Raw genomic sequence first — 24,533 nt, forward strand, 5'->3', positions numbered from 1 at the left:
GAGAGCGAGCAGAGAGAGGAGGGAGGAGTTCTCAAGCTGCGACTCATTCCAAGAAGAAGGCGGCACTTGGAATTTATTTCCTTGTTCCTAATTAATTTCATTTTATTTATAGTGTCATATCAAAACAGAAGTCATCTCAGGACACTTTACACATTGAGCAGGACTAGAATACACTCAAAATTTCCAGAGTCAATACAATTGCAATGTCCCAACAACACTGTTGTTACAGCGACAGTGGTGAGAAAAAACTGCCTTAATAGGCTTTTAGGCAGAAATTGGGTTCCAACTGCATTTGGTGTTGGTAGTAGTATAGTAGTAGTAGCAATAACAGTAGTGGTGGCATTAACAGAAGCAATAGTATCAACAGTAGTAGTCCATGGCAGCAGGCACAGCCAAGCCGAGATGGATCCATCCAACAATGTCGCCATAGACCAAAAAGCAGAAGTAGTTCAGTAGTCACACAGCGGGCAGGTGGAGCTACAATATGGTGTTTCCAGCATCAGGCCAGCTAGCAGTCTGCAGTCTAAACGGTGTCAAAGAGAAAGGTTTTAAGCCTACTCTTAAATGTGGGAACAATGTCTGCCTCCCGAACCAGAACCGGAAGATGGTTCCACAGAAGAGGAGGTGGATGGATGAAAGCTTTGGCCCCTGTTCTAATTTTGGAGACTTTAGGAAGTACAAGTAACCCTTTATTCTGAGAGCGTAGTGCTCTAGCAAGACAGTAGGGTTTAATGAGCTCTCTAAGATATGATGGTGCCTGACCATTAAGAGCCTTGTAAGTGAGGATTCTATTCTATTCTGGATTTTAGTTTAGTTCAGTTCAGAGAAGCTAATACAGGAGAAATGTGATCCCTTCTTCTAGTTTTAGTCAGAACACGTGCTGCAGTATTCTGGACCAGCTGGAGAGCTTTAAGAGATTTTTTTAGAACAGCCTGTAAATAAGGAATTACAATAGTCCAGCCTTGAGGTAACAAATTCATGGACGAGTTTTTCTGCATCTGTTTGAGACAGCATTGGTCTAATTTTAGTAATGTTATGCAAGTGAAAGTAGGCTGTCCTTGTAGTTTGTTTAATATGCGAGTCAAAGGACAGGTCTTGATCAAAGATAACTCCAAGGTTTATACAGTAGTATTTGAGGCGATGGCAATCCCATCAATAGTAGCTATATCTTTAGACAGCGAGCTTCGGAGTAGTTTAGGCCCAAGTACAATAACTTCCATTTTATCTGAGTGGGAGTGTTTTTTTTTGTGGTGTGTGTGTCTCTCTCTCACCCCCTAATCTTCTCCAGGCTGCTGCTCGTGGAGCTGATTAGGCCCCACCTTGGCTTAATCAGCTCCAGGATAAAAGGCAGGAGATCCTGGGTGTCTCCCTCTCTCGCACACTCTCACTCACCGTCCTGTGCTGGGTGACGGCAGGCAGCAGACAGCGAGGTGACAACGACGGGTAGTAGGGTTTACTCCTTTCAGCCTCAAAAGGAGAGTGACTACGATGTATGTTTTCTTTTGGCTATTGTGATTGGTCAGTGCCCTAACCTTTGTTGTTTGTTTTGTCCTTCTAGATCGGCCTCTGCCGGTTTTGTGTGGCAAGCTCGTTTTCAGTTTGGTGCCCAGCTTGGTTCTTGTTTTTGTTTGTTTAACTCTTTCCTTAATAAAAATTGTACAACGGTTACGTTCGACAAGCATCTCCCACTCCTCCTTCACTCCTTAACATCAATGGTTACTCCCGGTTCCATATTGGGACGTAACATTATTTGGGGGCTCGTCCGGGATCTGGAGGAAGTGGGAGATTGTTTTGTTTGTGAGTGCGAGTTTTGAGCGTTTTCCTGCAGCTGCAGTAGTGAGTATCAGTGTGTGGGTGTCGGTTGGCTTTACGTTGTCTCCGACAGTTTCCTCAGAAGGGTTAGGGTGAGTGGTCAGCTGGGCTGTTAAAGCCCTTCCTTCATCACTCTTATTATTTTGCCTTTTTTGTTTTCGAGGTCATCCTGGGGAGGGGAGCAAATCTCTCGGGGCCCAGCACGCCTCAGAAGATAGGTAGGTAAAGTTTAAAATTAGGTAGGGTCTGAGGAAGTCTGCTTGTGAAGCCATATGTGTGTGACATCCTGCATTGGTGCCATTTGCTTGTAGCTGCTGGTTAACGGTTTAAGGTGTACGAGTTTGATATTGTTGTCTGGCTATCGTGTTAGCCAGGCTAGCTGTTGAATTCGCCGCTCAGCCGTAGTGTCAACTTTGTCTAAACGTGGGACAGACGTACACAGTAATGTTGCGGGCTGTTTTTGTTTCGGCTTTGTGGTGAGTATGGCCGACACTAACGTAGACGTGTTTGTAACTGCTCCCACATGGGTTCAGCTAGATAAGTGTAGGAAAGCTGATTTGTTTGCTCTCGCTGCGCACTATGGCATTTCGGTTTCAACCACCATTCTCAAGCAGGAGCTGAAAGCCACGGTTGCAGAAGGTTTGGTCCGAAAGGGCTTACTCGTTCTGCCGCCCTCGGACGCAGCTCCTGTATCGACTGGTGGTGTGGAAGGTCAGGCTGTAGTGGGTCCGGCTGGACCATCTGGTTCGGATGGTATTGTTACCCCCCCAGTAGAGAAGCAAGCTGTTGGCGCTTTTACATTGCCCAAGTTTATTTCATACTCTGAGTCTCCTTCACCTGGCTCTGGAGCTGAGGTGCGACTAAAGGTGCGGTAGGCTCGTCTTCAGTTGGAGAGGGAGAGAGATGGAGAGGAGCGGGAGTTAAACCTGCGCAGGGAGTTGGAGTTTAAGAGGATAGAGGCGGACACCGCTGTTCGGATGCGTCAGTTAGAGCTGCAGAGTGGCGACGACGGTCCCGTTTACAGTGTCAAGTCTTGAGAGTACTCTACTCCCCCTTTTGATGTGAGTAAGCATATTTCTCTGGTCCCTGTTTTTCGTGAGTCTGAAGTTGAGTCGTATTTTGGTGCCTTTGAACATATCGCTAACGCATTGCACTGGCCACCTGAGGTATGGGCTATACTTCTACAGTGCAAATTAACTGGCAGGGCTCAAGAGGCTTGCTCTTCACTTTCTGTGGAAGACAGTTTGTTGTACGAGAAAGTCAAGGGTGCTATTTTGCGAGTGTATGAGCTGGTGCCCGAAGCGTACAGGCAGAGATTCCGTAACCTTAGGAAGAACGCAGGTCAGACATTTACGGATCTTGCGAGGGAGAAGGGGATTTTGTTTGACCAGTGGTGTGCTGCCTGTAAAGCTAATTTTGTTTCTGTGCGTGAACTCATGCTGCTAGAGGAGTTTAAGAACTGTGTACCTGAGCCCACTGCCATTTATTTAAACGAACAAAAGGCTACCACGTTGCAGCAGGCTGCCTCCCTGGCTGATGAGTTTGCGCTCACACATAGGACAATATTCAACAGGCGGGACCCGCCTTCCTCTTTTCCTTCAAAGTCTGGCGATATGTCTGTTGCTTGTGCTCCGGCGTCTTCCTCAGGGGGTAAATCTGAGAAGCTGTGCTTTTATTGCCACAGGCCTGGGCACCTCATCTCAGATTGTCAGCTTCTGAAGCAAAAACGGGCAACTGCCCTGAAGCAGCCAAAAGGGGTGGGGTTAATTAAGACAGTAGGCTCGTTCGACTTGATGTAGCCGCCTGCAGCGCGCCACCTAACGTGATGTATTGTGGGTTGAAAGCGATGCATGATGGCTAGAATTTGTGTCCGACTTAGCAGCCGACTGCAAAGACGTCACAGGGTCGCGACCATATCACGTGACCCAAAACATCGCGAGAACAAGTTTTTAAGAGCCGCTTCTTGCGGCGCTTGTCAGCGCGGTGAACGGTGGCTGCAACTGGCTTGTCCACACCTCCGCTACAGTGGAATGGTTCTCATTGGTTAAAAGTTCAATGACGTGTGTTCAGGTCCGCACTCGGCGGCCACCTTGTGGTGAAATGATACTTTTTATTTTGGTCGCATTGATCTCATGGCTTGATCTAAAGTTCCGTGCATTGTGTTGTGAGTAGGCCTATTATATGTGAGGTCTGGTTAATAGAAACATAGAATGATAATACAAATATACTGGAAAAAATAATGCCTTCCACATGTTGCCTTGCGTGTGTGTGTGTGTGTGTGTGTGTGTGTGTGTGTGTGTGTGTGTGTGTGTGTGTGTGTGTGTGTGTGTGTGTGTGTGTGTGTGTGTGTGTGTGTGTGTGTGTGTGTGTGTGTGTGTGTGTGTGTGTGTGTGTGTGTGTGTGTGTGTGTGTGTGTGTGTGTGTGTGTGTGTGTGTGTGTGTGTGTGTGTGTGTGTGTGTGTGTGTGTGTGTGTGTGTGTGTGTGTGTGTGTGTGTGTGTGTGTGTGTGTGTGTGTGTGTGTGTGTGTGTGTGTGTGTGTAGCCTATATATGTTTTATATATATATATATATATATATATAAAAAACATATCCTCTTTGGTTTGCTGCTGTATTCTATCGCTTGAGCACTATAGTCACGTTGACTTTGTTGTCTGACTTGACGGCGTTTGCCTGCCGTCTCTTTTAGAGCCCGCCCCCTCAGACACCTGCAGCTCTCGTCGGCGTGATAAGTCAAGTCAAGCCAAGCCCATCCCGAACGAGCCTAGTGTCCCCTACTGGTCAGTTCCCCACTCCAACAGAACCAGATGAGTGTTTTAAACCTTTTATTTTCCATGCCTCTGTGTCTCTTACAGGGAGGCCTGAGGACCAGCGTCCTATAACTGTGTTACGGGACACTGGGGGTTCTCAGTCCTTCATTCTTTCCAGTACTCTTCCCTTAAGTGGGGAGTCTGCCTGTGACAGCCGCACCATAGTCAGAGGTATCGGGATGAGTTTTGTGCCTGCCCCTCTCCATCGTGTGCACATTAGTTCTAAGATTAAGACTGGTTTCTTCCCAGTTCCAGTTCTGTCATGTTTCCCTGTCCACGTTGTAGACTTCATTATGGGCAATGATATTGCTGGAGGGAAAGTGTATCCTACCCCCGAGGTTGTTGATAGTCCCCTACCTGAGTTCCTGAGTTCACTTCCGATGACTTGGCCCAATGTCATCAAGTGTTTGCAGCCAGTTGCTTGATCCGTGCCCAGGCACGCAAGCAGCAGACAGGAAATGTTGATTTGTGTGACTCACTGTTTGCTTCGGTTTTGTCGGAAGATAGGCTGCCTCCTGCTAGTGAGCCGGTGAACTGCGTCCCCAGGGGTGAGACAGAGTCGATCTCAGCCTGTAAGGAGTCTTTTCCCCTTACCCGTGATGCGCTAATTCGTGCCCAACATGATGACTCATCCTTAACAAAGTGTTTCGCTGCTGCTGATGGTGGGTGTGGTGAGAAGCAGTTATACCTGGTTGACAAGGGCGTGCTGATGCATAAATGGGTCTTGCAGCCAGATGCAGGTGAAGACTGGGCTACTGTTAATCGGATTGTTGTTCCCACTGGTTGTCGACAGTATGTTTTAGAGTTGGCTCATGAGCATGTGTGGTCTGGACATCTTGGTGTTACCAAGACGTATGACCGTGTCCTAAAACTTTTCTTTTGGCCAGGATTAAAGGCGGATGTGGTACGTTTCTGCAGAACTTGCCACACCTGCCAAGTGGTAGGAAAACCCAATCAGGTAGTGCCCCCAGCTCCACTACGTCCTATTCCCGCTGTTGGGGAACCTTTTGAGCATGTTATAGTTGACTGTGTTGGCCCGTTGCCGCGAACCAAATCGGGTAATCAGTTCTTGTTGACAATAATGTGTTTCCACTCGGTTCCCTGAGGCGATTCCGTTGAGGAAAATCACTGCCCCAACTATCATTAGAGCCTTGACCAAGTTCTTTACAACCTTTGGGCTGCCAAAAGTTGTACAGACCGATCGGGGAACTAACTTCCTCTCGAAAGTCTTCACACAGACCTGGCAGATGTTGGGAGTGTCCCATTTGGTATCCAGCGCATATCACCCAGAGTCGCAGGGTGCACTCGAGTGGTGGCATCAAACTCTGAAATCAATGTTACGTAAGTATTGCTATGAAACTGAGAAGGATTGGGATGAGGGGGTCCCTTTTGTGCTTTTTGCGTGTTGTGAAGCTGAGCAAGAATCCCTCGGGTTCAGTCCAGCTGAACTTGTGTTTGGACATAGTTTGCATGGTCCTATGAAGGTACTGAAGGAGCGATTCATGTCTGATTCGGGGAAGGTGACTAATATACTGGATTTTGTCACTCAGTGCAAGGAGCGGCTGCATCGTGCTTCCTCCTTGGCTAGAGACGCTCTCTCTTCCTCTCAGAAAGGCATGAAGAGCTGGTTCGACAGGAGGGCAGTGGAGCGTCGGTTCCAGCCTGGGGACCAAGTTTTGGTTCTGCTCCCCGTGCCTGGCTCTGCGCTCTCGGCTCGTTTTTCAGGGCCATACGTGGTAAAACGTAAGGTGTCGGATACCGACTATGTCATTCGCACTCCTGAGCTGTCCTTGTAGTTTTTTTAATATGCAAGTCAAAGGACAGGTCTTGATCAAAGATAACTCCAAGGTTTATACAGTAGTATTTGAGGCGATGGCAATCCCATCAATAGTAGCTATATCTTTAGACAGCGAGCTTTGGAGTAGTTTAGGCCCAAGTACAATAACTTCCATTTTATCTGAGTTTAACTGCAGGAAATTGCAGGTCATCCAGGATTTTATGTCATCAACACATGCCTGGAGTTTAAAGCTGTAGTCTACAATTTGAAAGATTTTTCAATTGAGCCAAAATTTAACCAATAGTAGCCATACGGTCCACATGGCTACTACTATTGTGGCGAGCGATCGGTGAGCAGTTTGGGATCGGGGACGTTCTGCAGTAGGGGTGAGAGAGAAATCCGACCGGCACCCGCTGCATTTACACCGACAATGTGTCATCATTCATGGCCGTTGTTACGTGGGAGTGTTTTTTTTTTTTTTTGTGGTGTGTGTGTCCTCCCTCTCTCTCTCTCCCCCTAATTTTCTCCAGGCTGCTGCTCGTGGAGCTGATTAGGCCCCACCTTGGCTTAATCAGCTCCAGGATAAAAGGCAGGAGATCCTGGGTGTCTCCCTCTCTCGCACACTCTCACTCACCGTCCTGTGCTGGGTGACGGCAGGCAGCAGACGGCGAGGTGACAACGACGGGTAGTAGGGTTTACTCCTTTCAGCCTCAAAAGGAGGGTGGCAACGGTGATCATGTTATTCGCACTCCTGAGCGGGGAAGGAAGACTCGGTTATGTCATATTAACATGTTGCAGTCCTATCATTGCAGGGATGCTGACCGAGGGAGGCAGAAAGTAACTCCGGAGGCTGCCGCCCCTGGTAAGAGTCCCATTGCCTTGGTTTGTGCCGAGACGTGACATAACGATGGTCTGACACTGCTCAGTGATGGTCAGCAAAGTGGTACGTTGTTGAACTCAGAGTTCCTTGATAACATCCACTCTCAGCTGTCCTATATGCCTGAAACTCAGCGTGATGACATTATACAGCTACTTTGTTCTTTTCCTACCTTGGTCGGTGACGTGCCATCTTGTACTAATGTGTTGCAGCATGACATTGACGTCGGTGGTGCGTCTCCCATTAAACATGCCTACCGCTGTCCTGTTACTAAAAGGGAGGTAATGAAGAGAGAGGCTGCGTACCTACTAGAAAACGGCTTGGCAAAGCCTAGTCGCAGTCCATGGAGCTCCCCGTGTTTGCTGGCTCCCAAGTCTGATGGAACCTCCCGTTTCTGCACAGACTTTCGCAAGGTTAATTCGGTAACAATTCCCGACTCATTTCCTTTGCCACGCATGGAGGACTGCATAGACAGTATTGGTCCAGCCACCTTCATTACCAAGCTCGACTTGCTCAAAGGGTACTGGCAAGTGCCTTTGACCCCTAGAGCATCGGAAATCTCAGCATTCGTAACACCTGATCATTTCTTGCAATATACAGTGATGGCGTTTGGCATGAGAAATGCTCCGGCCACCTTCCAGCGCCTGATGCACCTGGTGTTGGGGGATGTGCCTCGATGTAATGTTTGTCTTGATGATTGTTACAGCTGTCGGCGGTCTGAGTTTGTTGTGGGGCATAGTGTGTGTTTTTTCTTCTGTGCTGCTTGTCTCCTGATGAGAGGGATCCCCGTGATGTCATGGAAGGTGTCTGTGAACTCCCTCTGCGCCCCGCCTCCGTCTCCTCCTGCTGCAGGTGTGGACAATCGGCTTGTCAGTGGAGTTTGGTGGAGCCTCATTGCTGCTGGTCCATAAAAGAGCTGCTCTTGTGTTGGTGCGGGGCGATCTGTGATTTAACTTGATCAGACACGCCAACTTGTTCGAACCATTGTGACATAAATTGTCTTTGTAAAATTTGAACGTAGAGTCTACTACGACTACTTTGTTATGTGGGTTGTGGTACCTCCTGTTGTGTGCACTTTTGTTTGTAATTTGTTTATGCAGGTGATAGAGAGTAGGTAAGTTAAGTAAGGTATTTATTTATTCTTTTTCGAAAACCAGGTAAGAATAGGTAAAGAAAGGGAGGGGGGATTTAGACTAGTTGAAGAGTGGTTTTGTACTTTTATTTTGGAGGGCCACTAACTAGTCTAAAACCCCGTGCAGGCCTGACACCTGCTTTTGTTCTGTCTGCTTGGAGCTTACTGCTCACCGTGTGTTTGTGGTGGACTGTAGCCCAGTTACTGTTCTTTTGTTCTTGTTGTGTTTAAATAAATGGCTGACTAGCCAACCGTACACTTGCTTTGTTGCTTCCCTTCTGTCCCTAGACTCTTTCGTACTGTTGGGTTGTAACAATGATGATGTTGTGTACTCTGACACGTGGGCAGAGCACCTTGCTAGTCTAGCAGTGGTGTTAGGACGACTGGCTGAGGCATCTTTGACCCTTAACCTCGCAAAGTGCGAGTTTGGTAGGGAAGCAAGTGGGTCATGGTCAAGTTCGTCCTGTCGATGCTAAAGTTGTGGCTATAGCATCTTTTCCCGCCCCCACTACCCGCCCTGAGCTGCAGCGTTTCCTGGGTATGGCGGGCTATTATCGGTGTTTTTGTAAGAAATTCTGTTGTGGTAGCCCCTCTTACTTGGTTGTGTAGTTCCATTTGTGTGGAACGAGGAGTGTAACCATGCATTTGAAGCTGCAAAGTCCCTTCTCTGCAGTGCTCCCGTGAAGTGAGCCATCCAGTATGTTACTTCTCTGCCAAGTTCAAACGCCACCAGTTGAACTACTCTACCATCGAGAAGGAGACCCTGGCAATGCTCCTCGCCCTTCAGCACTTTCATGTATATGTGGGTTCTAGCTCTCCTCCTGTGACAATCTACACTGACCACAATCCTCTTGTGTTTCTCTCCCACATGTATAACCATAACCAGCGTTTGATGCGCTGGGCCCTGCTGGTTCAAGGATACAACCTGGAGGTTAAGCACAAGAAGGGAGCCGATAATGTAGTGGCAGATGCCTTGTCTCGTTGGTAGGACCCACACATTGGTGTACAGTGGTAAACATGGTGGTTCATAGCTCTTACAAACAATGAGTGTTTGTACTTATGGGGGGGGGAGTGTTACGTGGGAGTGTTTTTTTTTTTTTTTTGTGGTGTGTGTGTGTCCTCCCTCTCTCTCTCCCCCTAATTTTCTCCAGGCTGCTGCTCGTGGAGCTGATTAGGCCCCACCTTGGCTTAATCAGCTCCAGGATAAAAGGCAGGAGATCCTGGGTGTCTCCCTCTCTTGCGCACACTCTCACTCACCATCCTGTGCAATAAGGAGGTGGGAGGCTGCGAGGGGACTAACAAAGAAAATACACTACAAACATCCACCACCCATTTACACTTGCCCCCGGAACTTGACCGTTTGCTTTATTTACATTTCATTTGTGGTTTTAGTTTAGTTCCTGTCAAACATTTGTAACATGATTGAAACAAATAAAAAATACCATTCAACTATTATCACTGTCCACACAATTCCAATGACTATATGTCTACATGAAAGTCATTGTTAAATATGCAAATGCACATAGTTTGTTTGCATGAACGGCCGAGGTGTGCGGCAATATAAATGTTGCTCTCGCAAAGAATTGTGGGTCGGCGTGATCTTCATTCCTTTCGTATAGGAAGGTCCGTTGCATCCTATGCTAAAGGAGCTCTGAAAGGAAGCATTGGAGTTCCTTTCCTTTGCATTTAGAGAATTCGAACAGCTCTTATCATGGCGGCCACTTGTTTACTTCCGGGTCACTTCAGTTTGGAACCTTCCTCAGCAAAATAGACTTTTCGACTGCACCCTATTCCACCGCAGCCGTAGCCTCATGAACCAACGAAGCCTTCTATCCAATTGTATCGAAAAAATGATTCAATGCTCGAAGCTTCAGACTCTATGGCGACATCTGCTGGTGAAAGTCAAAGGGATGAATTCACATCCACATTGATTCGCTACCATAGTCTATCTGTGGGTGTTGGGTATGAATTCAATAAATCACTGAATAAATAAGCGTAAATTGGTCACTGCATAAATTGAAACAAAAATGAATTGCCTTCTTCCTAAAACCATAATAAAAATAATAATAAAGTTGGTATTCTGCATGTGAACATTTCTTGTGTTTGTTCATTAGGGATAATCGTGAGTGTCTCCTCACAAAACATGCGGCACACTTGAGAAGGAAAAACTGAATCAGAGAAAAGGTAGCATTCGCCCTGAGTGATGGCGGCAGCTTGATCAGAGGAACCAGCATCTTCATGCTAGAGGTGTTATTCACAGATCAAACACTGGACATAATAAAGGTAAAACAATGGATTTCAACCACTACAAATTATGAATAGGCCTAGATGGACTTTAGCTTGGTTATATTATAGTTAATCTACATAGCCTTTCCGCATCAGAATGGCGGTTATCCTGTAATAAAATAACCTTGTGAGGAGTAATCGGATTGAAGTGTTCCCACATCTCAGACCGCCCTCTCTTAGCAACACTGTATCAACCACAAACAATAAAAATTTACTAGCTTTAATTAATTAACTTTCTGACTGAACTGAACTTTCTCTCTCAACTTGTCTTTGTTATTTATTTTTATTTATATTCCTGTCAATCCACTGATCCACACTCCAATCCGGTAATGCACCCCTAAACTGGTTTGCCAACTGCCATAAAGAGCCAAAGAAGAAGTTCAGAAGCTAGCTTTAGTTTAAACTATATTTTTAAATTCGTATTTTGAGTGTTTTGTTCGTTTTCTTTGTTGATTTAAAAAAAAAAAAAAAAAAAAAAAAAAAAAAAAAAAAAAAAAAAAATATATATATATATATATATATATATATATATATATATAATAATTATTATTATTATATATATATATATATATATATATATATATATATATATATAATAATTATTATTATTTACCATAATAATTAGTATTAGTACTTTTGTTTGTTTATTATTTATTTGTATTTATTTTACTGTCAATCCACTGATCCACATTCCAATCCAGTAGGAGGCGGTAATGCACCAATTGGTCCGCCAATAAACCCGGAAGAAGCAGCAGAAGACGACCAAGTGGAATAGCTAGGCTAAGCTAGCTGCCCATGTCGCTTCATTCACAGCTAGTATGTGGAGGTTGGTGAGGTCGGTGTCGCGGGATGTGAAGCTCCTCCGCGGTGCTTCCAACACGGCTCAGTCCGTCAAATTCCGGTCCGGTGGACCCTGTAACGGTAGCGGTGTTTCTGGGAAAACGTGGGTGAGACCCAGCGGCTTTGACACGGGGTTAAAGACTTTCAACAGCCTGAGCAAACGAAAAGAGCCTCTCGTCCTGGCCAGAGAGGGAGTCGCTACCTGGTAACGTCACAGAATGTCCCTTTATGATGAATTTAAACGGACTGCTGGTTGTAACCTCTCACCGTGTGTGTGTGTTGGTGCAGGTACAGCTGTGGACCCACTGTGTACGACCATGCCCACCTGGGCCACGCCTGGTAATGACGTTTCCTATATTTAAGCTAAAGATAACCGGGTGTCCCCGAGGTGACGTCAAGTGGCTTTGTGTGTGTGTGTGTCGTAGTTCATACGTCAGGTTTGACATCCTGCAGAGGGTTTTGTCCGGGTTGTTCGGCATCACCGTCGTCCACGCCATGGTCGTCACTGACGTCGACGACAAGATCATCAAGAGAAGTTGGGAGGTGAGCTCGCGCTGGTGACGTCGTCGCGGCTGCCGTGTGATCATTCAGTTCAAAGCGTCTTTCGTGTGTTGTAGGAAAATGTCTCTCCGGCCGTCATATCCACGGTGTACGAGGAGGAGTTCAAGAGGGACATGCTGGCATTGCAGGTGTGTGATGAGCTCACCGTGACTGCGTTTAATTTCACGTGACGCAATGCAGGGCGAGGTGAGACGGAACGAGGCCAGCACGGTGAGAGACGAGACGTTGAGAATACACACATACTCTCATATATATATATATAATGTGTGTGTGTGTGTGTCTGTGTGTGTGTGTGTGTGTATATACATATATACACATATGCAACAACTAAATAAATAATATATATATAATATACGTGTGTGTACACACACACACACACACACACAGGTGAAACTCAAAAAAACGTGCAAAAGTTCATTTATTTCAGTAATTCAACTTAAAAGGTCAAACTAATACATTATGTAGACCCATTACATGCAAAGTGAGATATTCCAAGCCTTTATTCATTATACTTTTGAAGATTATGGTTTACAGCTTATGAAAACCCCAAATTCAAAATATCAGAAAATTAAAATATTACATGAAATCAATAAATAAAGGATTTTAACTAAAGAAATGTTGGCCCCATGGAAAGTATAATCATGCATATGTACTCAGTACTTGGTTTGGGCCCCTTTTGCATGAATTACTGCCTTAATGCGGCGTGGCATGGATGCTATCAGCCTGTGGCACTGCTGAGGTGTTATGGATGACCAGGATGCTTCAACAGCGGCCTTCAACTCTTTGGCATTGTTCGGTCTCATGTCTCTCATCTTTCTCTTGGCAATGCCCCGTAGATTCTGTATGGGGTTCAGGTCAGGCGAGTTTGCTGGCCAATGGTCATTGAACCAGGTTTTGGCAGTGTGGGCAGGTGCCAAGTCCTGCTGGAAAATGAAGTCGGCATCCCCAAAAAGATTGTCCGCTGAAGAAAGCATGAAGTGCTCGAAAATATCCTGTTAGACAGCTGCGTTGACTCTGGTCTTAATAAAGCACAGTGGACCAACACCAGCAGATGACATGGCTCCCCAAATCAACACAGACTGTGGAAACTTCACACTGGACTTCAAGCATCTTGCATTCTGTGCCTCTCCAATCTTCCTCCAGACTCTGGGACCTTGGTTTCCAAATGAGATGCAAAATTTGCTCTCATCCGAAAAGAGGACTTTGGACCACTGAGCAACAGACCAGTTCTTTTTTTCTCTAGCCCAGGTGAGACGCTTCTGACGTTGTTTTTTGTTCAGGAGAGGCTTGACAAGAGGAATACGACATTTGAAGCCCATGTCACGGATCCGTCTGTGTGTGGTGGCTCTTGATGCACTAACTCCAGCCTCAGTCCAGTCCTTGTGAAGCTCACCAACACTTTTGAATGGCCTTTTGCGCACAATCCTCTCCAGGCTGCGGTCATCCCTGCTGCTTGTGCACCTTTTTCTTCCACATTTTGCCCTTCCACTTAACTTTTTATTAATGTGCTTTGATACAGCACTTTGCAAACATCCAACTTCTTTTGCGATTACCTTCTGAGGCTTTCCTTTCCTTGTGGAGGGTGTCAATGATGGTTTTCTGCACAACTGTCAGGTCAGCAGTCTTCCCCATGATTGTGAATTCTACTGAAGCAGACTGAGAGACCAATTAAAGGCCCAGGAACTCTTTTCAGGCGTTTTGGATTAATTAGCTGATTAGAATGTGACACTTTGAGCCTACAATAGGGAACCTTTTCACAATATTCTCATTTTCTGAGATTTTGAATTTGGGGTTTTCATAAGCTGTAAACCATAGTCTTCAAAATTATAACAAATAAAGTCTTGGAATATCTCACTTTGCATGTAATGAGTCTACATAATGTATTAGTTTGACCTTTTAAGTTGAATTACTGGTGTGTGTGTGTGTGTGTGTGTGTGTGTGTGTGTGTGTGTGTGTGTGTGTGTGTGTGTGTGTGTGTGTGTGTGTGTGTGTGTGTGTGTGTGTGTGTGTGTGTGTGTGTGTGTGTGTGTGTGTGTGTGTGTGTGTGTGTGTGTGTGTGTGTGTGTGTGTGTGTGTGAGAAGGTAAATCGATGTCAAAACACTTAGAAAGATGCGCAACAGCGTGTGTGTGAACGCATGGTTATTTGTTATGCGTGCGTGCGTGCGTTGTCGTGCGCAGGTTGTATGTCACACGTAACAAGAAGCTGCGTACATATGAAGCAGCGTGCGCACGTCTGTCTGTCACTGTTTGACAAATGTTGTTACGCGTTCACACGCACGTGCGGTCGCAGATTCTGATGCTGCGCGGCCGGAATTGATCTGCTGTGCGCAACTACTCCGCGTAACTTGAACGCGTAATGTAGTTGGCCTATTCATTTCAGTCAACCAGGGGAGGCAACTACATTACACGCTCATGTTACGCGGAGTAGTTGCGCACAGCAGATCAATTCCGGCCGCGCAGCATCAGAATCGGCGACCGCACGTGCGTGTGAACGCGTAACAACATTTGTCAAACAGTGACAGACAGACGTGCGCACGCTGCTTCATATGTACGCCGCTTCTTGTTATGCGTGACAGAGTCTGCGCACGTCGTTTCCGCGTACATGTGAGCGCCTGACAAAGATGTTCAATTATCTTCATGCGAGCGTTAATGCGTGTGTTCGCTAAAAAACGCATGAATGTTACGCGTAGTTACTCCGCGTAATGTGATCACAGGCGTGCAGCAGCCATCACGCGTGAACGTGCGCGTGAAGGCGTGACCATTATAAGTCAATGAGGAAACTACATTACACGTCAGGCGCTGTGTGCTGCACAGGCGTCAAAGCACGCGGGTGTGACGCGTTCAGTTGATAGTTGCGCAAGTAATATGAAACGATTCTTGTGTGTGTGTGTGTGTGTGTGTGTGTGTGTGTGTGTGTGTGTGTGTGTGTGTGTGTGTGTGTGTGTGTGTGTGTGTGTGTGTGTGTGTGTGTGTGTGTGTGTGTGTGTGTGTGTGTGTGTGTGTGTGTGTGTGTGTGTGTGTGTGTGTGTGTGTGTGTGTGTGTGTGTGTGTGTGTGTTAAAAAAAAAAATACTATTATATTTGAGTATTTATTTTATATACTTGTCCTATTCATTTATGTATATGTTCGTATTGTTGCTGTTATCACCATTACCATGGTCACCATTATGGTTTATTTCAGGCGGAGGAGATTTAGACTTCACTTCTACATGTAATGCTGTTCATCAGTCCAGCTTGTTTTGGTGCCACGTGCCCGGTTCTCTTGACAAAGTGTCTCCCGGGACATGTCCGTCTAGAAACATGGCGTCCTGTCCTTGTGTTCCAGGTGATTCCTCCCGCTGTGTATTTAAGAGTCACGGAGAATGTGCATCGCATCGTGGCGTTTATTCAGGGAATCCTCAAAAACGGACACGCTTACGCTACCAAAGAAGGTGAATATGTGGGAGTGGTGTTTCATGTCTGCTGTGGAGCCTCGGCCGTGTTCCCCAGAGTCACCACTTTGTGTTGTAGGTGATGTGTATTTTGACATCCAGTCCATTGGGGATCGTTACGGCAAGTTCATGGCCGCCGCGGATCCTCAGGGAGAAGCCGGTGAGTGTTTGTCGTGTTGTTGAAATCGGCAGACTGTGATACATCTAGTAATGGACGACGATCTGCTCTCCTCTCCAGGCAGCACCAACAAACGCAACTGGAGAGATTTTGCTCTGTGGAAGGCGTCCAAACCAGAGGAACCGCACTGGGAGTCTCCGTGGGGCCGCGGGCGTCCCGGCTGGCATATCGAATGCTCCGCCATCGCAAGGTTCGCCTTCACAGCGGCGGCGTTTAGTTTCCTAAATCCTATTCCGTGCTGTCCACACTCAGTCTGTGTCTGCTGGTTCCAGCTCGGTGTTTGGGAGTCAGATAGACATCCACTCTGGAGGCATCGACCTGGCCTTCCCTCACCACGAGAACGAGGTCGCTCAGAGTGAAGCCTATCACCAATGTGGACAATGGGCCAACTACTTCCTCCACTCAGGTATATCCAGGGCTTGAAGACCTCCGGCACGGTGCCGGAAATCCGGCGTAGCAATATTTTGGTGAAGTGTTTTTTTTTTTTTTTTTAACTGTAACCAGTCGTTTAAAGTGATAGTTCCAACTACCAATGGTACTCAAGGTAACCAAGGAGTTCTAGCCAATCAGAGCAGAGTAGGGCGGGCCTTAAGTTTCCAGGCACCTCGGACCGGGACAACGTAGCCAGAGCGATTGATAACATCAGCCCAAAGGCAGCCCTGCACACTTTTCATTCAGACAAACTAATGCGACTGCCACAGTTGTTAGATTTCATCAAAGGCTCCAGTGCCACCACTCACGGTTGCCCCCCCCCCAGCCGGCGAGTTCGACAGTGCGTGCGCGTATAGCCCCGTTCACATACGTCGCTACTCGCCCGTCACTCGCCCGTCACTCGCTTTCTCGCTGAATTCTACTCGCTGGCAAAAAAAACTCACTGCCGCCGGCGGCGACTTCAAGCGACAACTCTCTGTGGAACTCTCTGTTGACGGCAACTGTCGATCATCTCTATTCTACATTGTGATTGGTACTCGCTTCACTCGCATCGCAGAAAGTTAAAATTATGTTATCTCCGATCGACCACATCGCCTGTCCTGGTCCACATTCCGCTAGAACACATTCACATTCATTGACAGTTGTCTCTCAGAGATGGGCGAGTGACGACGTATGTGAACGAGGCTTCAGTCAAAACCAAAACACCAAGGAAGGCTGAGGAATAGTCACCCACTTTTATTATTATTATTATTATTATTATTATTATTATTATTATTATTATTATTATCATTATTAATAATAATAATAATAAACGAATTGTGTTTTAGTCATTTTTGTTCTCATCTTTTCTTGAATGCTTAAACTCCTCAACCCCATTTAGTAAGTCAACATTTGTATCAGTACCAGCAGTTTGTAAGAAATTGGTCAGTAATTGATATGTCATATTTTGTTTCTCAGAATTCACCAAATTGATGCATTAAAATGAAATTATTCAAAATTTTCTCCCGGGGGGGCATGCCCCCGGACCCCCCTAGAGGATGACAATCCCCCCACCATAGTCTCCAAAGATCCTGTGGGAAACACTACAAACCCATTTGTAATCGGGACAAAATACTTAAAGTTAGAGACAATTAAGGACCATGAGTCCTAACAAGAACACTTGCACACACTTTAATGTGTATTTTGTACACGTTCAAGACCCATTTTTATGCATTTTCTGAGTTGGTCAACTTTATTTTAGGCACAAACTATATATCTGGGCTGGTAAACCCAAACCTGCCGCAGTGGCTGGTGGCCAAAGAATATATATATATATATATATACACACACCTGCTTCACAGGTGGAAATCTCAACCACCCCAATGTTCAACTCAAAGTTACGCCCTTGGTGATGCTAATTTCTGAGGTATTATACGTTAGCATTAAGCTAGCGGACTTTATGCTTAGTGATACTGGCTGTGTGTGTTTTGAATGTTGTTTCAAACTATAATGTGGGTTTACTCTCAAAGTGCACCAGATTAATTCATTTAGATTGCAAATGTTCAGAATTTTCTTCTCCCCAATGCATAAAAAAATTTCAGGCACAGGATTTTTTCCTGCTTCAAGCCCTGGGTATATCACTATAAATACTACTTCCTCCACTCAGGTATATCACTATAAATACTACTTCCTCCACTCAGGTATATCACTATAAATACTACTTCCTCCACTGGGGTATATCACTATAAACACTACTTCCTCCACTCAGGTATATCACTATAAACACTACTTCCTCCACTCAGGTATATCACTATAAATACTACTTCCTCCACTCGGGTATATCACTATAAATACTACTTCCTCCACTGGGGTATATCACTATAAACACTACTTCCTCCACTGGGGTATATCACTATAAACACTACTTCCTCCACTGGGGTATATCACTATAAACACTACTTCCTCCACTCCGGTATATCACTATAAATACTACTTCCTCCACTCCGGTATATCACTATAAATACTACTTCCTCCACTCGGGTATATCACTATAAACCTCACGTCCTCCACTCCGGTATATCACTATAAATACTACTTCCTCCACTCAGGTATATCACTATAAATACTACTTCCTCCACTCAGGTATATCACTATAAATACTACTTCCTCCACTGGGGTATATCACTATAAACACTACTTCCTCCACTCAGGTATATCACTATAAACACTACTTCCTCCACTCAGGTATATCACTATAAATACTACTTCCTCCACTCGGGTATATCACTATAAATACTACTTCCTCCACTGGGGTATATCACTATAAACACTACTTCCTCCACTGGGGTATATCACTATAAACACTACTTCCTCCACTGGGGTATATCACTATAAACACTACTTCCTCCACTCCGGTATATCACTATAAATACTACTTCCTCCACTCCGGTATATCACTATAAATACTACTTCCTCCACTCGGGTATATCACTATAAACCTCACGTCCTCCACTCCGGTATATCACTATAAATACTACTTCCTCCACTGGGGTATATCACTATAAATACTACTTCCTCCACTCAGGTATATCACTATAAACACTACTTCCTCCACTGGGGTATATCACTATAAATACTACTTCCTCCACTCGGGTATATCACTATAAATACTACTTCCTCCACTCGGGTATATCACTATAAACACTACTTCCTCCACTCGGGTATATCACTATAAACACTACTTCCTCCACTGGGGTATATCACTATAAACACTACTTCCTCCACTCAGGTATATCACTATAAACACTACTTCCTCCACTCGGGTATATCACTATAAATACTACTTCCTCCACTCGGGTATATCACTATAAACACTACTTCCTCCACTCGGGTATATCACTATAAATACTACTTCCTCCACTCAGGTATATCACTATAAACACTACTTCCTCCACTCGGGTATATCACTATAAACACTACTTCCTCCACTCGGGTATATCACTATAAATACTACTTCCTCCACTCAGGTATATCACTATAAACACTACTTCCTCCACTCGGGTACATGGCTATGAATACTAGTTCTAAAGCAGCGGACTGTTTCTGGTTTTGAATATTTGCACCTGATTGGTTCTTGTTGTTTTCAGGGCACTTACACCTCAAAGGCAGCACGGACAAAATGTCCAAATCTTTGAAGAACTACGTCACCATCAAGGTACCGTCACGTCCAGGGATTTCTTCTGACCCGGTGTCTGTATTGTAACTAAATATCACCGTCTCGTCTTGGTTCTTCTTCAGGACTTCCTGCAATCTTACTCTGCCAACGAGTTCCGGATGTTTTGCCTTTTGTCTAAATACAGATCAGGTGGGGAATATAAGCTCAGTTTTTGTATAATTTCAAAATTGGTACATTCATGGCAGGTGTAAGTCATATTTTGAGTTTGTTGTGCTCGTCTCCAGCTGTGGACTACAGCGACGGCAGCATGCTGGAGGCTCGGACGACTCTAGGAAGCGTCTCCACCTTCATCCATGACGCTCAGGCCTACATGAGGGGTCAGCTGCACTGTTCCCCCGTACAGGAAGCGTTCCTCTGGGAGAGGTAGTCCCGAGTCATCGCCTTTTAGTGGACCTATTTGAAAGGGCGGGTATGATCGTTGGGGGGGGGGGGGGGGTGTTGAATGTGTGTTGCCATGACTTCCACGTCACTTATTCATCTCAACATCCCCTCGTGTTTGAAGTGTACATCATGTATTCCTCGTGTGTGAGCTGAGAACTTCTTCTTCCAGGTTGCGTGAGACTAAATCTAACGTGGTGAAAGCGCTGGCGGACGACTTCGACACCCCGCGAGCCCTCGGTGCCGTGATGAATCTGGTTCACCACGGAAACCGCCAGCTCCAGCCCGTTTCCACGGTAACGACCCGCCAGAGGTCCTGTAAACACACTAGGATTTACATTTCAGACCTGGACTGATGACGTGACCGATGTGTGTTCAGGGCGACGGCGGGACTCGGAGCCCGGCGGTGTTCGGAGCAATGCTCAGCTACATCCGGGACGTCCTGGATGTGTTTGGGATCGACCTGCTGCACGGGAAGGTAAGAGCTTAGCGTTTCCTAAACCTGCAGCAGGACTCCGATATCCACGCAGCTGCCATGTCTCACCTGCAGGAGGCCGCCGCGGCGATTGGCCACCGTGGAAGCCTTGAGGCCGTCGCGGAGCAGCTGACTCGTTTCCGAAGTGAGGTCAGAGGGTTTGCGCTGGCTCCCGCCGCCGACTCCCTCGGCAAACTTGACATGGAGAGACTCCCCCTGCTCAAAGCCTGCGACCGCCTCAGAAAGGACCTGGCACCTTTGGGTGTGCTGATAAAGGTACATCCAACAGCTGTTTTGCTCCGTTTGATACAGTCTGTCTGCAGGGAGGTCTGATATATTTGGGTTTTCTTTTTCAGGACAGAGGAGCCACCTCTACATGGGAGATAACTGAGAGAGTCCAGGACAAAGACCAGGGGACTCCCAGCTGAAAGACACTCTAACTGGACTCAGATCTACTGGAAACCAGACCAAACCAGTTCATAACAGAAACTAACTCTTGTATTCATTGTTTCATAAGATAATTATGTGTATAAACGTTACATTTTTTTAATGTGTCTAATCAAGTGAACCAGTACAGACATGAGTTGGATCGGAGGTCAGAGGTCACATCCACCATGAGGACAGCACTTAAACGCGTTTTCACAGTTGATGTAAATGATCAGAGCTTCCTTGCGCCTGTCTGCTGCTCTTTCACCACGGCAACAGCTGGACGGCTGCACTGTTAATTAACAGCAGCCTGATGGACTATTTACAGCTAAGTTTACTTTTTTTTTTTTTTTAATGACCATAATTGGGTCTAATGCGCTCCTTGACTTTCTGTGTGCATCGGCTAATTGGACGCCACTGCACACTGACATCACTGCCCTGCGGGGAAACGCGAGCTCATCTGCTGGATGACATCACGACAGAAAACGCTGTCCTGTTCACTGAGAAGATGCACTTCTTTGTCATATTTGAATCCATGAATGAAAACTTTGAAAACGCATTAAAGATGTGACTCAAATCATTTTATTTTCGCAAAAATGCTCCGTTTTGATGTCGATTGTTGGTGTGTTGCCAATCTTAAACACAGAAGCCGATGACGTCACCTGAGGGGATTGTTATTGTTCGGCGGCGTGTCATGAAGGCTGGTGTCCATCAGGCGGCGCTGTGACTCTCGGGCATCAGGTTGATGAGAGAGTTGCTGGCCTGAGCCAACTCTGTGATGGAGACTCTGCCTCTCTGTCTCATGAAGCGAACCACGGAGTCCAGCTCCTCCGGGGTGATGGAGATGAACTTCCCTCTGTCGTCGATCACTCCTGTGGGAACAATTTCCACACCAGAGTGATCATGGGGGGCGTGGCCTAAAGAGACAAACTGATGACGCGGCGTCACTCACCTGTGAGGGAGCCGTCAGCTAACAGGTCCTGCAGTCTGCTAATGGCATCCTGGGTCCTCATCCCAAAATGAGAAGCCAAGTCCTCCAGGAGGACCACCTTGGAGGTCTGCAGGACACAGAGGACACTGTCAAACACACGGGACTCGCTATGGACTACGTGTCTGTGTTCAGCACTCACCTCGATGTGCTGGATGAAGTCTTGCAGCAGGTTGCGTGACTGAGAGAAAAGAACGCTCGTTTAAAAATCGATTATGGTCAGGTGATTCAAATGATACAAGCTCAGCGGAGACGAGACCTGGTCCTCAGTGAGCTGCTCCTCCTCTCCCTGGTCCTCTACGACGAACGAGGCTTTGAGTCTCAAGTACTCCTCATCCTCCCGTTTCTCCTGCTCCTCTTTAGCCCGCCGCTCCTCCTCCTCCTGAGTAATGTAGGACAGATAACAAATTCACTTCAAACGGCTTTTCCAGGCGTAATAACATTCTTGGCTCTGTTGTGATCGACAGCTCAGAGGGCGGGGCCAAAGTATAAAGGAGGTCAACGATTGGCTGAAAGTAACACCTCAGGCTTGTGTGCGTTTCAGGCTCGTACTGCTACGACTCTACAGTCTCTATACATGAATGATGTCCAACTTCTCCCAGCACGTCGTCCTCAGATTCATGCTGGGAGGGTTGGGACGTTGACCAGGAGCTTCTTCTCTACGTTGAATATTGTTATACTTCTGTAGTATTGGTATACCATGCAACACAGTTCTGAGTGGTTTGACCTGTTTCTCCTCCAGCTGCCGTTCTCGCTCGTCCTCCTGACGCCTCTCCTGCTCCCTCAGGTCCTGCATCTTCTTCCTCTCCTCCCTCTCCTCCATCTCTGCCTGGAAGTGGAACAACACAACACTGGAGTCTCACTGTTTCCAGGGCAACCAGCGTCAGAGAGCGGCGCAGTCGGGCTTCCTCACCTCTCTCTGGGCTTTCTTCGCCTGCTTCTCATCCAGCTTCTTCTGCTTCTTAGCTCCGACCTTTGCACTCGGTTGGGAGTCCTGCTGCTGCTGCTCCTCCTCCTCATCCTCTTCCTCCACACGCTCCTCTTCGGAAACCAACAGCACAGTCATTATTTCCCATCTCACGGCACGTCACAAGCTGGGAGCGTTGTATTTATTATTTAAGTTCATTAATGGCTACATTATAAAGGTTTACCGTGTTCCACAGTGTCTCTCTGTGGTGGTCTGATAGCCATCCCGGCGGCGAGGTTCCTCCTCCGGCGGGGCATCCCGGCTCCTCGCTCTTCGGCCGCCCGCTGAGGGGCCCCCGCTGCCCGGACCACATCCCTCCGCTGCTCCACATCAGCTGATGAGAGGCCACACAGCAATGTCACAGTTCGGTCTCCACATTCAATACGCTAAGACTACAAACATTTGTCATTTGAACAAGAAATACATGAGACAGGTATGTGTCACTGGTTGGACGCTGGAACTGGAGACTGGTGCATCACCCCAGACCCCCTCCCCCATTTGCACAAACAGGGTGGGGTCTTTATGCATCTTTACCCAGGGGGACAGAACTAAATGATCCGTCACTGTATTATTACTATTTATAATTAAACATTATAGTGTGGCCCTGGTGATGAACAGGAACTAAAACGTCTGGTTAATTTGGCCCACTGCAGCCTCCGTACTTCATGGCGGATTGACAGCTGTGAGCTGACGTAAGACTTCAGACGAAAGATGTCAGCTTGCCTGCTTCCTCTCACGAGTAAATATGTATTATAATGTCACAAATATGACCGTGTGTCGAAGAAGTTCACCTACAATCCTCATGTTTAACAGCAACATGTTGTTAGCCACCATGCTAACATTAGCGTCAGCGTACCAATGTGTACAGTGTTAACCACTATGCTAACAGTCAACAACATTAGTCAACTGTCTTACGTTACGTTATAAAGTGTTAGCCGCTATGCTACTAGTCAACAACATAAGTCATTCGTCAACTGTCTAACGTTACGTTAGTGTTAGCCGCTATGCTAACAGTTAGTCAACGTCACATTACCTTCCTGTGTTTTCCTCCGCACCTTCAATGCAAACACAATGAGGACAACGAGGATGGCGGCAGCCACCACGTACAGTGTTATATCCATAGCGGCTCTCAAAATATACGTTCATTAAATGTACATTATTGTTGTCCACGTCTGTTTCTGTGTGAGCTGGGGAGGATGACCGGTGGTTCTTCTTCGTGGGGTTTATTTGGGGCTCGCAAACGCGGAGCGCTTCTTCTTCTTTGAGGTGTATTGGCGGTTGGCAAACAACTATTTGGTGCATTACCGCCAACAACTGGTATGGAGTGGATCAGACTAAAATGTACAATATTCAAAATAAATAAATATAAATATATATGTCACGAAGCATGCAGTGCAGCTTAGCACTCACTAGGTGGCAGACTCGCTGCCTCTGCAGGCATCATCTCAACTGATGACAAGCTAATAGTCAGAGGGAAGGTCACGTTGACCTTTGCCACTCTCTCTGATCACCTACTAAACAGCTGACTTGCAGATTTGCTGTGGGATCATTTAAACGCATGTATTAAGAAATGAGCAACAAAACTGAAATAATGAGCCCCTCAAGCACCGAAAGAAGAAATGGAATGGAAATGGGAAAAGGTATGTGGGTGTTGTAGTTGAAATCAAAGGAAAACAAAGCTGAGATAAAAGGAGGGATGATTCCAGGTGAGGACCAGGTGCTCTGCATCCACAGCATTCCTGTGACACCTTCAGGGACTCGGGGACAAAATTGTGACCGGCGTAAGCACACTTGGGCCGAAAAAGTAGCTCGCGTCACATGACGAGGAGCCAGTTGGGTTTCATTTTTAGTCTACATTGGATTCAGGACGTGTTCAGAAACGTGCTCTCGTCTTGATGATTCCTCATAAATTGGATCAATCATTTGGGAGGGAGGTTAATAATGAAAATGT

General features: G+C 46.3%; 2 protein-coding genes and 1 long non-coding RNA gene across 3 annotated transcripts; 1 reads left to right on the forward strand and 2 right to left on the reverse strand.

The window, feature by feature from the left end:
* Positions 1-11,430: 11,430 nt before the first annotated feature.
* cars2 (cysteinyl-tRNA synthetase 2, mitochondrial) lies at positions 11,431-21,185 on the forward strand. Its single transcript, XM_084004295.1, has 15 exons — positions 11,431-11,737; positions 11,821-11,871; positions 11,958-12,075; positions 12,150-12,221; positions 15,419-15,524; positions 15,604-15,684; positions 15,763-15,892; positions 15,975-16,108; positions 19,260-19,327; positions 19,411-19,477; positions 19,573-19,711; positions 19,899-20,022; positions 20,106-20,204; positions 20,277-20,477; positions 20,558-21,185. The coding sequence occupies exons 1-15, from the start codon at positions 11,511-11,513 to the stop codon at positions 20,627-20,629; spliced, it is 1,689 nt and encodes a 562-aa protein (XP_083860421.1). The 5' UTR covers positions 11,431-11,510; the 3' UTR covers positions 20,630-21,185.
* On the reverse strand, positions 13,109-14,167 carry LOC311009868. Its single transcript, XR_014596700.1, has 2 exons — positions 13,296-14,167; positions 13,109-13,203 (listed from the first exon to the last, which is right to left on the reverse strand). It is a non-coding gene; the product is annotated as an uncharacterized lncRNA (long non-coding RNA).
* A 7-nt stretch (positions 21,186-21,192) lies between the features above and the next one.
* On the reverse strand, positions 21,193-23,820 carry ddrgk1 (DDRGK domain containing 1). The gene is made up of 8 exons (XM_084004297.1): positions 23,616-23,820; positions 22,767-22,916; positions 22,529-22,656; positions 22,343-22,444; positions 21,875-21,997; positions 21,758-21,796; positions 21,580-21,685; positions 21,193-21,499 (listed from the first exon to the last, which is right to left on the reverse strand). Exons 1-8 carry the CDS (start codon positions 23,701-23,703, stop codon positions 21,339-21,341), a joined length of 897 nt encoding a protein of 298 aa, XP_083860423.1. The 5' UTR covers positions 23,704-23,820; the 3' UTR covers positions 21,193-21,338.
* Between the last annotated feature and the right edge of the window lie 713 nt (positions 23,821-24,533).

This window comes from Eutrigla gurnardus (assembly GCF_963514095.1).
Source record: "Eutrigla gurnardus genome assembly, chromosome: 24".
NCBI lineage: Eukaryota > Metazoa > Chordata > Actinopteri > Perciformes > Triglidae > Eutrigla > Eutrigla gurnardus.

Coding starts and splice junctions, on each gene's coding strand:
- cars2 (XM_084004295.1), top strand. CDS start 11,511: ATGTGGAGGTTGGTGAGGTCGGTGTCGCGGGATGTGAAGCTCCTCCGC. Junction 19,328..19,410: donor AGAACTACGTCACCATCAAG/GTACCGTCACGT, acceptor GTTCTTCTTCAG/GACTTCCTGCAATCTTACTC. Junction 20,478..20,557: donor CTTTGGGTGTGCTGATAAAG/GTACATCCAACA, acceptor TTTCTTTTTCAG/GACAGAGGAGCCACCTCTAC.
- ddrgk1 (XM_084004297.1), bottom strand. CDS start 23,703: ATGGATATAACACTGTACGTGGTGGCTGCCGCCATCCTCGTTGTCCTC. Junction 22,917..23,615: donor GCGGAGGAAAACACAGGAAG/GTAATGTGACGT, acceptor GCCTCTCATCAG/CTGATGTGGAGCAGCGGAGG. Junction 22,657..22,766: donor GAGAGACACTGTGGAACACG/GTAAACCTTTAT, acceptor TGGTTTCCGAAG/AGGAGCGTGTGGAGGAAGAG.